This window comes from Danio aesculapii, chromosome 7 (genome assembly GCF_903798145.1).
Source record: "Danio aesculapii chromosome 7, fDanAes4.1, whole genome shotgun sequence".
NCBI classification, from domain to species: domain Eukaryota; kingdom Metazoa; phylum Chordata; class Actinopteri; order Cypriniformes; family Danionidae; genus Danio; species Danio aesculapii.
This window is the reverse complement of record NC_079441.1, coordinates 57010244-57024891: the sequence shown is the minus strand read 5'-3', so window position 1 is coordinate 57024891 and position 14648 is coordinate 57010244. Positions and strand designations below refer to the sequence as shown.

General features: G+C 43.8%; 1 protein-coding gene across 1 annotated transcript in view; it reads right to left on the bottom strand.

Annotated features, from left to right (window-relative positions):
• Window positions 1-14648, bottom strand: part of LOC130232381 (collagen alpha-1(XXV) chain) — a 401111-nt gene that overhangs the window by 88905 nt on the left and 297558 nt on the right. Inside the window, exons 7-10 of the mRNA XM_056462242.1 lie at window positions 4861-4920; window positions 3754-3825; window positions 2775-2891; window positions 1838-1873 (exon numbers count right to left, since the gene is read on the bottom strand). Coding sequence (XP_056318217.1) covers window positions 1838-1873; window positions 2775-2891; window positions 3754-3825; window positions 4861-4920 — 285 coding nt within the window. The remainder of the gene's footprint in view (window positions 1-1837; window positions 1874-2774; window positions 2892-3753; window positions 3826-4860; window positions 4921-14648) is intronic.

Below are 14648 nucleotides of genomic sequence, written 5' to 3'. Positions count from 1 at the left end.
TTGGATACACTTGAAAAGGATACACTTTGGTGTTGGAAACTCGGTTTACAGTGATCTTGTAGTCTCCACATAGCTGAATTGTTTTATCTTTTTTTATCACAGGGACAACTGGAGCAGCCCATTCACTATACACCACTGGAGATATAATATTTGCTTTCTCCAATCACTCAGTTTCCTATTCCACCTGTTCTTTCATGGCAAAGGGTAGAGGATGGCTCTTGAAAATTTTTCGCTGAGCATCTGGTTTTTACTGAAATGGTAGCTTTAAAATCCTTCAAAGTTCCCAATTCATTCCTGAAGACTTCACTGTATTTCTTAAGCACTGCATGGATTGACACAGGTTGTATACTGAATTCATTTCCAATTCAACTTAATTGTATGCATCCAATTCCTACCACACACATTTGTTTCATTACCTTCCAGTACAAGCCAGGTTAATTCATTTATTTGATCTTCATACTGAACAGTGACTCTGAATTCAAAACTTGAATTTTTTCACCTGTGCAAGTCTTTAATTTTAGTTCAGCTCACTCCAGTTTCACATTAGCAAATGACTGCTTATTTGATTAGTGTAAAATTATACTCACAGGAGCTCCTATATCAACTTCCATCAGTAAATCTTGCTGATTCACAATAAAATTCACTTTAAACTTCTGTTTCTCAGAACCAATCAACAAAGAAAACATTTCCAATTCTGGCTCTTCAATGTACAAATAAGTCACCACGTTGTGCTTACTCTAATGCATTTTCTTATTCGCATATAACTTATCTAATACTCTGGCCGCTTTCTTTATGTGGCCTATCTTTCCACACTTATGACATTTAGAACCCTTAAGATAGCATTCCTGTGAATTATGATTGCTACCTTTACATTGATAACATGCATACATCTGGTGATGCATAGTTTCCCCCTTTACTTTATGCACAGCTGCCATTGGATCCTTTATTTTCCTCAGCTGTTGCATGTCCTGGTCAGCTGTTTCCATACTGAGAACAATTTCAAATGCTCATGCAAACGTGAGCGCATCCTCTGAAAGCAGTCTTCGCTGGCATGCTTCACTGTATTCCGCTAACAATATGATCACGCAAAGCTTCATCCAAACTTGCACCAAAATCACATTTGAGTTTGGTGACATACTGGGACAAAGTTTCACAAGGCTTTTGTATGTAATTGGAAGTAAACTAAATAAACTACTTGCAATACTTAAGTACAAAATTTTTTTTATATTTTAATACTTCCACTTAAGTATGGTGCTTAAAGAGCACTTCAACTTCTACTTAATTCACTTTTTGATAGAGCACTTGTACTTTTACTTAAGTCTGGGTCTCTAGTACTTTATACATCTCTGATTATAGACCACTGTGTACTGGTGGTAATGTTTGGTAAAATGGTTGGTAATGTTTGGTAAAGACCACAGTACAATGGTAAAGACTACAGTACAACCAACTGATACATTGTCAGGAGAGTTAGTAGCCTCTTTGTTCCCCTGTACGCTACACAGCACGACAAAGCTGAAATTTGCTCCAATACAAAGAAGAGTCACACAAGACTCAAAATACAAACAAAATTGCACAGTGTATGCCCTAAGCCTTCTAAAAGTCCTCCCCTGTACTCCCAACCCATTTTAACCATAAACGTTATTTTAAGGGTTACATTGGTTTAAGGACAACCTTTATCTTTATCGTCCAAACTTTTTACATTTTCTCACTAGGAGCAGCTATTCACATTAAGAATCTTCATGATTACAAGTCCAATTTTAGTAGTCAGTAATCTTGCATTATCGGTAATAGTTGCTGATTTTAGCATGCAACTGTATAAACAAAATAATGCACTTACCATTTTACCAGCATCCCCTGGATTTCCGGGGTCTCCCTGAGAGGCACAAAACATATAATTAGCATTAACTGTTAACAAGAACTGGCATGAAAATAATAAAAAATGTTATTTCCCGGATTCAATAGCTCCCAATCAGAATGGACAAATACTATATTGGCATAAGGTTTGGGAAACCACTCCAAATCACTGCATTTACATGTTCCATTTACTTCCATATCCACAGGTGTATAAAATCAAGCACCTAGACATGCAGACTGGTTCTAAAAACATTTGTGAAAGAATTAGTTGCTTTCAGAAGCTCAGTGAATTAAATTGTGGTACCCAAATAGGCTGACATCTCTGCAATAAGTCAATTGATGAAATTTCCTAACTAATAAATATTCCACAGTCAAACGTTGGTGATATTATAACAAAATAAAAGCAATTCAGAACAACATCAAATTGTATGTGAAGTCCAACAAATCAACAACTTTCTGCATAATCAATTGCCATAGACCTCCAAACATCATGTGACCTTTAGATTAACTCAAGAACAGTGTGTAGAAAGCTTCATGAAATTGGTTTGCATGGGATACAGTGGTGAAAGTAAAGTAAAATGATCAATCATGCTTCTCTGTCTGGCAAGTCTGGGATTGGTGGTTGCTAACAGAGCCTCAGCATCTCAAGAGATGTTAAATAATTTCATGCTACTAAATTTGTAGCAACAAACTCGCTCGACCCCTCCAAAATTCCTATAAACACACTATTAAACCATCTGCAAAGCCTTCCCAGAATAGTTGAAGCTGTTAGAGATGCAAAGAGTGGGTCAACTCCAATTTCATCTGCATGAAAAAAAAAAAAGTTTTCCCAAAACTTTGCTAATATTGTGTATATTAAACATTAATGAATAGCATTCCATGTGTGTAAAATGTTATCTTATGAATGCAGAGATACTCACTGGGAGTCCTGGGACCCCCCGAGGACCATCTTTGCCTGTGTCTCCTGGGGGTCCCCTTGGTCCTGGGGGTCCTGGAGGCCCAGGAGGTCCTGGGGGCCCTGCTTGACCCTGGTCACCCTGGGTAATTAATGTACATGTCAAACAGTATTAGCCACTCAAGAATGCACATACATTTTTTGAATGCAGTGAAAAAGGGGAAACAGATTGAATATTCAAAGAAAACCTATACAACAGAACTTGGAACAAATTATCAAAGTGTTAAAATAAAAATATTAATTATGACAGTTATGATGGTACAGTTCAGCTCCACTGTGAGGACCCGATATCCCAATTTTGCAACATAACTCTATTATTATTATTATTATTATTATTATTATTATTATTATTATTATTATTATTATATTCTTTTTATTCTTGCTGAAGGTGACAGAGACTGAGCCATTTATTTATCATGCATGCTAAGCATTCATGCTGGTTGTGATGTGGAACAAAAAGAGCTGTCTGTCCTTATTAAGCAGATCAGTCATATTTGTAGTCTATAATCATTTGTATTTTCAGGTTACTCATTTGGTAAAATTCTTCAGTCACTAAATACTCTAAACATTTTAATGAAAACATGAATTACTTTTAAAACATAAAATTAAGCATTTTAGATTTAATAAATCTAAATTAAACATTTCACCTAAAAAAATTATTATTTTAAATTTCACAAAACAAATTTATTTTCATTTAACTTCCATCCTCTGCAAACATATGGAAGAATTGATTCAGATAAATTTGATTATTCACAAAATTAAATCAATTAAAATCCTAATGTCCTATACACTTCATCATCCTTACTTCTATGTTAATTTTAATAATATGTTAGTCAAGCAGAGTACTGAGGTAAAAGCTGAAGTGCTGAGAAAATGATGGGCATATCAAGAAACCCATTCTTACAGAGCAGTAAGACGCAGAACAGAATGAGGACAAGCACTACCTTAATGAGCCGACGTTTAATGAGTTGTTGATCAGCAGAAAGAAAGCCATGATTTATCTTAGGGAAGACCATCTGAGCAGGTGTATGAGGTCAAAGGTGAGAGAGGTTGGAGAGGAAAGTTTCATGAGGTCCCAGAAAAGTAAAGGAAATAAAAGAGGTACAAAAAAATTGATTAGACTGAAATAGTTAGAAGACTCAATCCAGCGCCTTTGTGCATTACTGGAAGTTGACATTTTCAATGGTGGCAGTAACAGAAGTATTGAATGTGCTTGGCTGCTAATTCTGTAATTACCACCATTTCTGGTTTGTGTAAGCCAGCTTTAAGAAACATGTCAACTTCCACTCACTGAAAGCACTATCATTACTGATATCTTTGAAGCCAAGGCAGACTCCAGGAACTGCACACACTGAAAGCAATCATGCACATATATGTGTTGTTGTTTTGACACTTGTAATAGCGAATTAAGAAGACAAATCAATTCTTTCACTATAGAAATACTAGATGACCCAATAATTCAATGTTGGATTCTAAAGCAAGGGGGTGCAAGAATCATATTTTTGTGGGGTTGGGTGGAACTCTGGCAAACCAAAGTCAGTTGGAAATTAATTTCACCACTTTAGTTTAGCATTTAATAAATTTTTTATTTGTTTTAAGTTATTCCATCCAGGTAGACAGTGATCAGACAAGTCAGTGGTTAGAAAGTCCAAATCTTGTTCGTAATGAATCACACATCACTGGTTATTAGGGAAATAAAACAATTGCTCTGCTGTGAATGCATAAATTCCTGTCACTGCACTACATAATAATGACACACCTGGAACTGGAAGAGAGGGTCATAATGATTGAAAGAATTTTTGATTGGTTGGAATGGGTTTGTCAGACACATTATGTTTGGGCCAAGTCTGTCACTGCATGGATACAGGGGATGTGCCCATACAGTACATTCACTATCTCAGTGTGTGTGTGTGTGTGTGTGTGTGCGTGCGTGCGTGCGTGCGTGCGTGTGTGTGTGTGTGTGTGTGTGTGTGTGTGTGTGTGTGTGTGTGTGTGTGTGTGTGTGTGTCATCCATAGAGTCTGCCTGGGCCGTGTGCACATGCCAACAAACCTTTACAGTCAGGATTTGATTGTTGTGTAATGCAGCCAGAGTGGGTAAACCAAGAAGTCCCTGGGGACAAACAGCACAAAAATGGCACAATGCAAACACAACACCACAGCTTGAAAGCCACTCACTCCCCAGGACAACATTTAGCTCTTTTTGCATTTATTTTGTGTCAGTTTGTCTCAAAAAGGCAAAACCAAGTTTCTAATTCACAAAGATGCTTTTATACACTGCTCTGTTATGAAGTCAAGGGAATTTTGTTTAGATCGTACAACTGCCAAACATAGCTCATTGGTATTTATTACTTATTTACTTTGGATTTGAGTATGTGAGTTGTTTGCCAATACCATTACATATACAACCGTCAATACTCTGTCCTGGTGCAGGATTTTTTATTTGCAGGCTAACATAATAATGTTTTGTAAATGTATACATTTATTTCCCCTGCTTACTCAGTGAAGGATAATTATATAATTACGAAAAAAAAGGAAAAAACACATAAAAACACGAGATACCATGTTAATGAGATTCCCTCTAGGAATGTCTTGGGAATAAAATTGGCTTGGCTTATTAAGTAGATGAAAAAACAACAACAGAAACAAAAAAGAAACACCATCTCATCTATTTCACTGCTCAAACAAAGGATATGTGCAAACAAAATAAACTGAACAAAAATTGTGATAATTTAAAAAACGCTTTAAAAGGATGCAATGCTTGCAGAAAATGTGCTTCACTGTTTGTACATTACCACAATTTTATTTCACAACCAGTAACACTATAAAATAGTTGCATAAAAAGAATTAATTGTTATGAATTGGCAGGTAGTTAGTCAGTAGTTAAGCAGTTTGTAAAGACATCGGTAAATGCTGGATTTTCAAATTTCTCTTAAAACAGACACATAAATCGTGGGGAAATTTAGAAAAAATCCAAAACATTTAAACAAAACAAAATATAAGGACTAGTTCTACACTTTTTGGCATCCTAAGCAAGATTACTATTACTTCAGATCCAATCCTTCCTATATGTAAAGTACACATCATGTTTAGGGCCACCGAATATGGAGCTAATAATATGCCAAAACAGTCTGAATTTGAATTATGTTAATTTGAATTATTGACAATTGTAATTTAATAAATCAGAATTGTTCTATGCTACCATTTATATGTAAAAAGTTGTTTTGAATTTGAATTACTTATTTTAAATTTGAATTTCATAACTTGAATATTGAACATCTAAAATGTAAGACAAATTAATTTTTCAAGGCTGAATTTTTTTAGACGTATTTTAAAACTTCATATTTTTTTGTGTTCTGAATTCATAGACTGCAGATTCAAGTTTTCAAGATCAAGCAATTTAGAACATGAAATTCAGATTCAGCAGAAAGTAGACGATCACTGAAAAGTCAACTTAGAATCACTCACCTCTGTTTGATCCATGGTTATGGACGAATTACAGAATGCTAATTACAAGGGTGGGGGGTTTGGGAGGGTCTGGAAATAGGTAAAAATAAATGTTTTTTATCTTCATTTAGCATAATGTAAAATTAAACTCATATGTTTTTTTACCTTTAAGTATGGGAAAGGCTGCTTTCAGTTTCGGGTTACATAAAACAAACATTATGTTGAAAACTCACCGAGTGGCTTTTCCTGTACTCTATTCACAACACTTTAGACTTTTTAACACCTATTATGTTGTTACCATTTGAAACAAAGTTTTAAGCATTTAACAAATGAGGTTAACAAAAAATCTCTGAGCGAGTCATTCATAGTGAGTCACTTAATTCATTTATAAATGAGCCGCTTCAAACAAATCTGAATTAACAATTTAGTAACAAAGATAGAGATTTGGCGCCACCTGTTGGACATTTTGGTTTCGATGTATTTTAGTCAAAAATAATGTAATACTTTTATAGATATGGAAAAATCAGATCATTCAAATAAATATAAATGTATGGTTAAATAAGACATTTTAAATGTGAATAGAAAATATTTAAATGAGGCAGCATTTCAGTGTTGATAATAAGCTTTGAGCAAACTTTATTAGTTTTTTCCTTAAAAAACTACTATATGCTATGTTGTACTATATAATATTTTAACAAATAGCATCTTACATAATTTGATAAAGTGTGTGCATGCAAATATGTCATTTGCCACAGTTGTAAAATGCTGGGACAGTTTGAAAATGCACCTGGAAAGAGCTTAAAAAGTCCTTAAATGTGACTTTGGTAGGGGTGTAAGAGGCCTGTGTCTGCTGAAATAACCCATTAGGTTACAGTATAGGTCAGATTTAGCTCTTTATCTCTCAAAACACCAAAAAGGCTAATAAAATTGATTTTATTAACCAATAGAAAAAAATAACTAATGAGATGTAATTAAATTAAATATATGAATGTGGTTCACTGAAGCATGTATATATGCTTCATATATACATGCTACTGAAAACTACTGAAAATAGCTGACTCCGATAGTCAGTTTGCAGAAGAATTGTGTCCTCCTGAGCCTCACATACACCAGTAAACTCATGCAGCTCTGTGATTGGCCAAAATGCTTAGTTTGACTTTTCTATAAAAAATTCAGTCTTAAAAAATTCAGTTGTCTTAAATTTCAGATGTTCAATATTCAAGTTATGAACTTCAAATTTAAAATGAGAAATTAAAAAAAAAAAGAAAAAAAAAAGGCATAACGGCATGCCAAAATTCAGATGTATTACATTACAATTGTCAACAATTCAAATTCAGATTGTTTTGGCATATTATTAGCTCCATAACCGAACCACCAGAGGGCCCCCTTGCTACTGTCTCACAAACAACATAATGACCATATGAGTGTTTCTTTTGACTTATAGAGATTCTGAAAACACTATGACCAGGGATGGGCAGTATTTATGATACATGTAATTCAAATACGTATTTTAAATACAAAATAGTAGTTTGTAATTTGTATTTTATGGGGTTGATGAAAATGGGGGAATATTGGTATCAAAATACTTTAGTGTCTTGTATTTTGTATTTTTAAAATACTGTAAAATACTTTGTAGGAAGTCTACATGATGACTTCATCAAATACAGCCATTGATGCTTTCTCAGTTATTTGCCTAGACATGAGATCAGAACTGGAAATTGATTAAGCAGAATGTCACTGCTAATGTGTAATAGCAGTATAGTGTACAATTCGGCAACAGCATCTTTGCTTCAGAAATGAGATGGAATAAAATATCGGTCCTTAAGAGCAGGATGAGGAACTTCAGAACATCCTCAGTGTCAGCCTCAGGCCTGCAGGTGAAAATGCAGAGGAACTTTAGAATAACAAAACAACTAAGCAAGGTGTAGTGGTGTTCACTAAGGGGGTAAACAGTGACTCTTCCAGTTAAAGAAAAACTAAAAGCATCTTGGCAGAAGGAGAAAACTTGTCATTGATAGCAATTTTAGATGGATTTCGAATGTAGATGAAAGGCGAGAAAAAGTGGACTTAGGTTTTGACGGCTTCGCGGTTGAAGGAACCAGGGGGTCAATGGCGAGGCTGGCTGCCCGTAAAAGTGCGTCCGATCCCGGCCAGGGCTGGTGGGCATGGAGGACGGGGGTACCGCCTCACCCAAGCGGTTCAGACATTAAAGGCTTGCCCACAGACAGTGCCCCGATCCCGGCCAGGCCTGGTGGGCGCTGGTGGGAATAGAGAACCTCACCCAAGCGGTTCAGACTTTAAAGGCTTGCCCACAGACAGTGCTCAGATTCCAGGCGAGCTGGTGGGCACTGGTGGGAATGGAGAACCTCACTGAAGGATTTGATTATTATGTGTGTGTATTCTACTGTTTTACAGACTGTTTTTCTTGTTCTCTCTACTGTGTCTTTTCACTGCAGAAATGTGTGTGGGTATGCATATTCTGTTCATCTTATCTCAGTGTGGCTGGAACATTCCATCCCTGCGCAAAAGTCGCTATCTGACTCGCTCACAGATGCGTGCATACCGACACGCACACATTCTCACGTATTCTGGTTATTGTAAGCTGTCTTTGTATCGCTGTTTCTCTCCTTCTATGATAATATTCTTTTGTGTTAGGGCTCAGCTGCAGGCGGACCCTCAATGTGTATATAAGATTGTTCTTCCCTCCCTTGTGTCAGAATAAAACCATACTGAACCATTCAGCTGATTTTCTTCTCATCTTTTCCAAGCTTGGACGGTCTTGATGCAGACACTCACTGGTGATACAAAATACTAGAGTGAAGGGACCCGAGGAAAAAACGGATTTTCCTACACTCACCCAAGCGGTTCAGACATTAAAGGCTAGCCCACAGACAGTGCCCCGATTCCGGGCGAGCTGGTGGGCGCTGGTGGGAATGGAGGAACTCACCCAAGCGGTTCAGACATTAAAGGCTTGCCCACAGACAGTGCCCCGATTACTGGCGAGCTAGTGGGCGCTGGTTGGAATGGAGGACGGGGGTTCCCAGGGGCACCAGTGCCACAGTTGGTTGAGTGAGAATTAGTGTGGCCGGTGTCGACGCTCACCGGTGTAGTTGATTAGACCCAGGCCCCAGCCCACCAAGCCATGCCGGACGGGAGACCGCCTTTCCGGGACGTCCCGCGCCTGGGGGTACTTGTCTGACGCCGATTGTCTCTGACCTGCCGTCAAGTTTTCGGGGAAGGTGAGAAAAAGTGGACTTAGGTTTTGACGGCTTTGCGGTTCAATGAATCAGGGGGTCAGTGGCCAAGCCGTTTGCCCCAAATGGTGCGTCCGTTTCCCGCATGCCTCCGGCCGCGCATCCTTGGGTCATGGGAAAGAAGCAGGGGGTCAGTGGCCAAGCCATTTTCCCCAACTGGTGCGTCTGTTTCCCGCATGCCTCCGGCCGCACGTCCTTGGGTCATGGGAAAGAAGCAGGGGGTCAGTGGCGAAGCCGTTTGCCCCAACTGGTGCGTCTGTTTCCCCGCTACCACAGAAGACGCGTCCGAACCTCCGGCACTGGAGGAAGGCAAACACAAAACCCCCATATTGACTGCCGCCTGAACTACGTGCCGCTGGTGCACCCCAGCCACCTCAAATTGAACACTGCCCCGGGTGGTGGAACTGGGAAAGGCTGGTGCACCAGAGCTATCTACCACAGTATGACAAGGTGGTGGAGAGGGTGGTGCCCCACAGCCAGGGGGGTCACCAACGGCACGTCTGCCAAGCAAGTGCTATTAACTAAGTCAATGTTCAGGTCAGGTCAGGTCCTCTAGCCCCTCTAACGTGGGCGCTTGCCCCCGGGAAAGGGTGTGGGTCCTCGGGGAGAGGGGGTGGCAATGGTGGCCCTGGAGGTCAGGTCCTCCAGCCACTCTAACATGGGTGCTTGCCCCCTGGAAAGGGTGTGGGTCCTCGGGGAGAGGGGGTGGCAATGGTGGCCCTGGAGGTCAGGTCCTCCAGCCACTCTAACATGGGCGCTTGCCCCCTGGAAAGGGTGTGGGTCCTCGGGGAGAGGGGGTGGCAGTGGTGGCCCTGGATTCAGGTCTTCCAGCCCCTCTGACCTGGGCTCCAGTCCCGGGGAAGCATCAGCATTTGGGGTGATGGTTGGTCTTTTCAGCGAGCTTTTGAAACCACTGTCCATTTGGGTGATGATAGGTTTTTGTAAGGGCCATCAAAAAGATGGGTGGTCTCCGGAACGGCCGGTGGCGATGCGATGACGCCCACCGGTGGAGATGATTAGACCCAGACCCCAGCCCGCCAAGCCATGCCCGATGGGAGACCGCCTTTCCGGGACGTCCCGCGCCTGGAGGTGCGTGTCCGACGCCGATTGTCTCTGACCTGCCATCAGGTTTTCGGGGAAGGCGGAAAAAAGTGGACTTAGGTTTTGACGGTTTTGTGCCTGGACCAGTATGCTGAATGATAGGAGCTCGTTTGACGCCCTATGGGTTAGGCCCCCGCCTGGCACCCCCCCTAACATTGGTGGGTCGGCCTCTATGGGGGTGGTTGGTTGCTCCCTGCCTCGAGCGTGCTTTGAAGGAGGCGTGGAGGGGGTGTCCCTCCGCACACAAACCCCCCCTCTTTCCCGCCTCTATCTGTGGGAGAAAAAAACTCAAATGGCCCGTCTGGTTTTGACCTAGAGCATGTCCGCCGCTCTGCCCGCCAGCCTGCCAGCCTGCCTGACCCCCTGTGCTTTGTTCCCCCCCCCGCTGATTCTCAGTCCGCGCCCCCCTCGCCCTGGACAAGGGCTGGGGATGGTTGGTGGGCTCGGTAGAGTCTCCAGCATGGTGAATCGAGCCCAGGGGCCGCGTGGGGTACAGGCTGTCGCCGGCTCGTGCTGTGTGTGTGTGTGTGTGTGTGTGTGTGTGTGTGTGTGTGTGTGTGTGTGTGCATGCTGCGTCTCCCACCCGTCGGCAAGCCCGCCCACCCACCCCTTCGGGTTTATCCTTGCTGGCCCTCGGCGGTCCCCGCCTGCTCCATCAGCCCCCTCCCCCTCTCCCCCGGAGGTGTGTGGATGTCGGTGGTGGTGGTGGAGGGTCTCCGGCGAGGTGAAACAAGCTGGTCAGTTGTATCCGGGGTTACGATCTGGTCTCCCCTTTTGATGGTTGCGGTTCATGATGTGGTGAGCCCTGAAAAAGTGCGTGTTGATGGGGTTCTACAAAACTGCTTTGAAAATGGGAACAGCCGTGTATAAAGCCCCCGCGGCTGGCGCTTGGGGACAGAAAAGAGAACTAAAAAGCAATGCAAAAAGCCCTCGCAGCTGGCGCAGTCCAAGCTGCCCAAAACGCTGCGTGTTCGGCGGGGCTCATGCCATCCCTTTGTGTGGGAAAAGGGAACTAAAAAGCTATGCAAAAAGCCCTCGCGGCTGACGCAGTTCAAGCTGCCCAAAACCGTGCGTGCTCGGCGGGGCTCATGCCATCCCTTTGTGTGGGAAAAGGGAAATAAAAAGCTATGCAAAAAGCCCATGCAGCTGGCGCAGTTCAAGCTGCCCAAAACGCTGCGAGTTCGACGGGGCTCATGCCATCCCTTTGTGTGGGAAAAGGGAATCAAAAAGCAGCGCAAAAAAAGTCCCCGCTGCTGGCACAGTAAGGGTGCCTGAAACGGTGCGTTGTTCCTTGGAGAAAAATCCACCAAAAGTCGTAACAACTGCTTCCAAATATACGTTGGACCAAAGTGATCTTGAAGGTATCTGTCTTCCCCTTTAAGAGGGAGGGGTCACCAGCGTCAATGATGCAGAAGTGGATGCCTCGTCCACAATCTTTTAAACCGCTCCATGCAGCGCGTGGGTCTCTCTCCCTCCAGCCTTGGTCTTGGACAGTCATGGCCGAATGTGCACTCTGCTTCAACTTCTACCGCCGCCTCTCGCCGCACCTGTCCGCGGTTCACAAGGTGTCAAACGCGGATGAGAAGAAGCTTTTGCTGGCGCTCGCCGCTGGCCGCGTGGACATGCAGAAGACGGTATGGCCGGTGGCCGGCTGTCGTAGGACGCCAGCCCGCCTAGACAGACACCTCCTCGAGTGTTGCGGTGGTTGCAGTCCACTCACCCATGGTGTCTCAGCTGGCGTCATCCTCAGAAGAGGAACGGAAACCAGACGGCCCTGAAGCCAAGCGTCCGTGCGCCGACCCCCGCTGCAGGCTTGCTACGGAGCGCATACAGGCCCAGCTCTCAGAGCTCCGCAAGCAGGTGGACAAGGTGAGGTCCACCCAGCTCAAATTCACCCGGCGCTATCGAGAGTTGAGGAGGGGGGAAGAGGGGAGGAAGAGCAGGCGGGCAAGGTCGTCTCCTGCACCGCCGGCACCATCCCCCGACCCGGCCCCCGAGCGAGGGGTAGCCCCCGGGCGAGGAGTGGCCCGAGGTCTCCGGGCGGCCTCCGGGCCTCTGGAAGCCTACGATCCAACAAAGTACCCGTACCCGGACCTCGCCCGCGCCTTGAGTTGAGTATGGTTATGGCAGTTTTCTTTTGGGCTGCTGGGGGTATGTCATCAAGGCTGACTTTTGACTTTCGCCCCCGTTCTGCAGACCTGCTTTTGGAAGAGTTCAAGGGTTTCCAATAGGGAAGGGAGCCCACCGGCCGTCTGCGGAACAACGTTGCCTCCAAACTGGCGAGAGTCAAGGCCTTCCTAGGCTACATGGCGAAAGGCCACACGGACCCAGAAACCTTGTCCTTCCTCAACCAGCCGGCGCGCATCCGAGCTTGATCTGCTTTGCTAGGCCAAACGGGCATGGCCGAACCCATGAGGCAGCACTACCTGAAGAACGTCGCGCAGTTCCTAGATTATCTCTGAAACCCCACCGGCCTCCTGCCGCCTCTCCAGCACCACCCTGGTGCTGGTTCGCAGGGAGCTTCGAGCTCGTCGCGTCGTGGTACACGAGGTAAGAACCAAGCAGGTGAAAGAAGGCTGACTCATCTCCAAAGCCAGCCTGCTACGCTGTCACCGGATCGCTGGAAGAAAAATACCTGCCCTTCTAGGTGAGTGTTCGGTCCGCCGGTCGGCGTTTCCACCACCACTTGTGGAAACGCTGACCTTTCCGCTCTTCCCTCTTCTGCTCCGGGGCACCCCGGTACGCTTAACCCCCGAACGGTATGCTGACGTGGCTCGTTTGACTGAGAGCTGCTGGCGCCCCGGAGTAGAGATCGTTTGACCGAGAGCCGCTGAGTCCTCGAAGCAGAGATTATCTTTTTGCCTTGGGGCACCAGCAGCTATCGCTAAGTTAAACCATTGGTGGTGTAACAAGGTTTGTTGGAAAAGTCTAATCTCTTACTGCCTTCCGTCAGACGGCCTCAAGTCCAGCCCAGACACCAGGCAGCAGTGGCGCTTCTATGGTTTTCTGACCGGCTACCTGACCACCATCACAGGGCATCGCTGTGGGGTATTCCAGAACCTGACCATCCAGGAGGTTGAGGAGGCCTCCAGAAGCCCGGACGAGTCTGCCTGTCATTAACGTGAATGTAACTTTGCGGGTGGGGGCCACCAGTGGTAGGCACTCACTCATCTTCTCTCTGCTTGTACAGATCACCACGCATAAGACAAACAAAGCCTTCGGCGCAGCCCAGTTGTCTCTCAACAAGTAAGAATACAGCTGGTTCCGGAGACTCTGAATCTTACTAAACAAATATTCAACAATAAAGGTCATATGGTGTTCAGTGTCTTTATTATTCCTCTATCTGTGTGGTAAAAAATTGCTTCCCTATCTCCTGTGTTAAAAGTGTCGCATGGGACGGCCGGGTTCAGGTTCAGCCTTGGCTAAGTCCCAATTGGGACAAATGATCCCTGTCTCCTGTGTTAAAACTGTTGCGTGGGACGCCCGCGTCCAGGTTCAGCCTTGGTTGATAGCCCATCGTGACAAATGATCCCTTTTTCAACACAAGGAGGTGCCAGGCTGGACGAGACTGTCCAGGTCTGCGCCGGCGTTGAATGGCCATATGGCCCATGGTCCAACTCTGGGTATTTGCAGGCGTCTCCTGGGATGGCTCGGTCCTTTGGGCTGCATAAAGAGGTCAGAAGAGGGCTGCCCAAAAGTGGGGGTTAACTTCTGTGAGTTTGTTTTATGGTAAGAGGATTGATCGAATAGGCCTGTTGATATGGGGTTGTGAAGAAATGTCATGCTCCATTGTGAAAGTATTTTGTAGTATTTTCAAAATACAAAATAGTTTTTTTTTTATACATTTGTGTCTGCTGTATTTTGTAGTTTATTTTGATACATGTAAAATTGTGGTATTTTGTATTTTATTTTAAAATACATTTCAATGTATTTTTGCCCATCCCTGACTATGACATTAAATAACAAAGATTGTTTGATTTAAATTGGAAGGAATTTTTTATCTGATCAATCTGAGGGGTATAGATAGATTGGACACTAC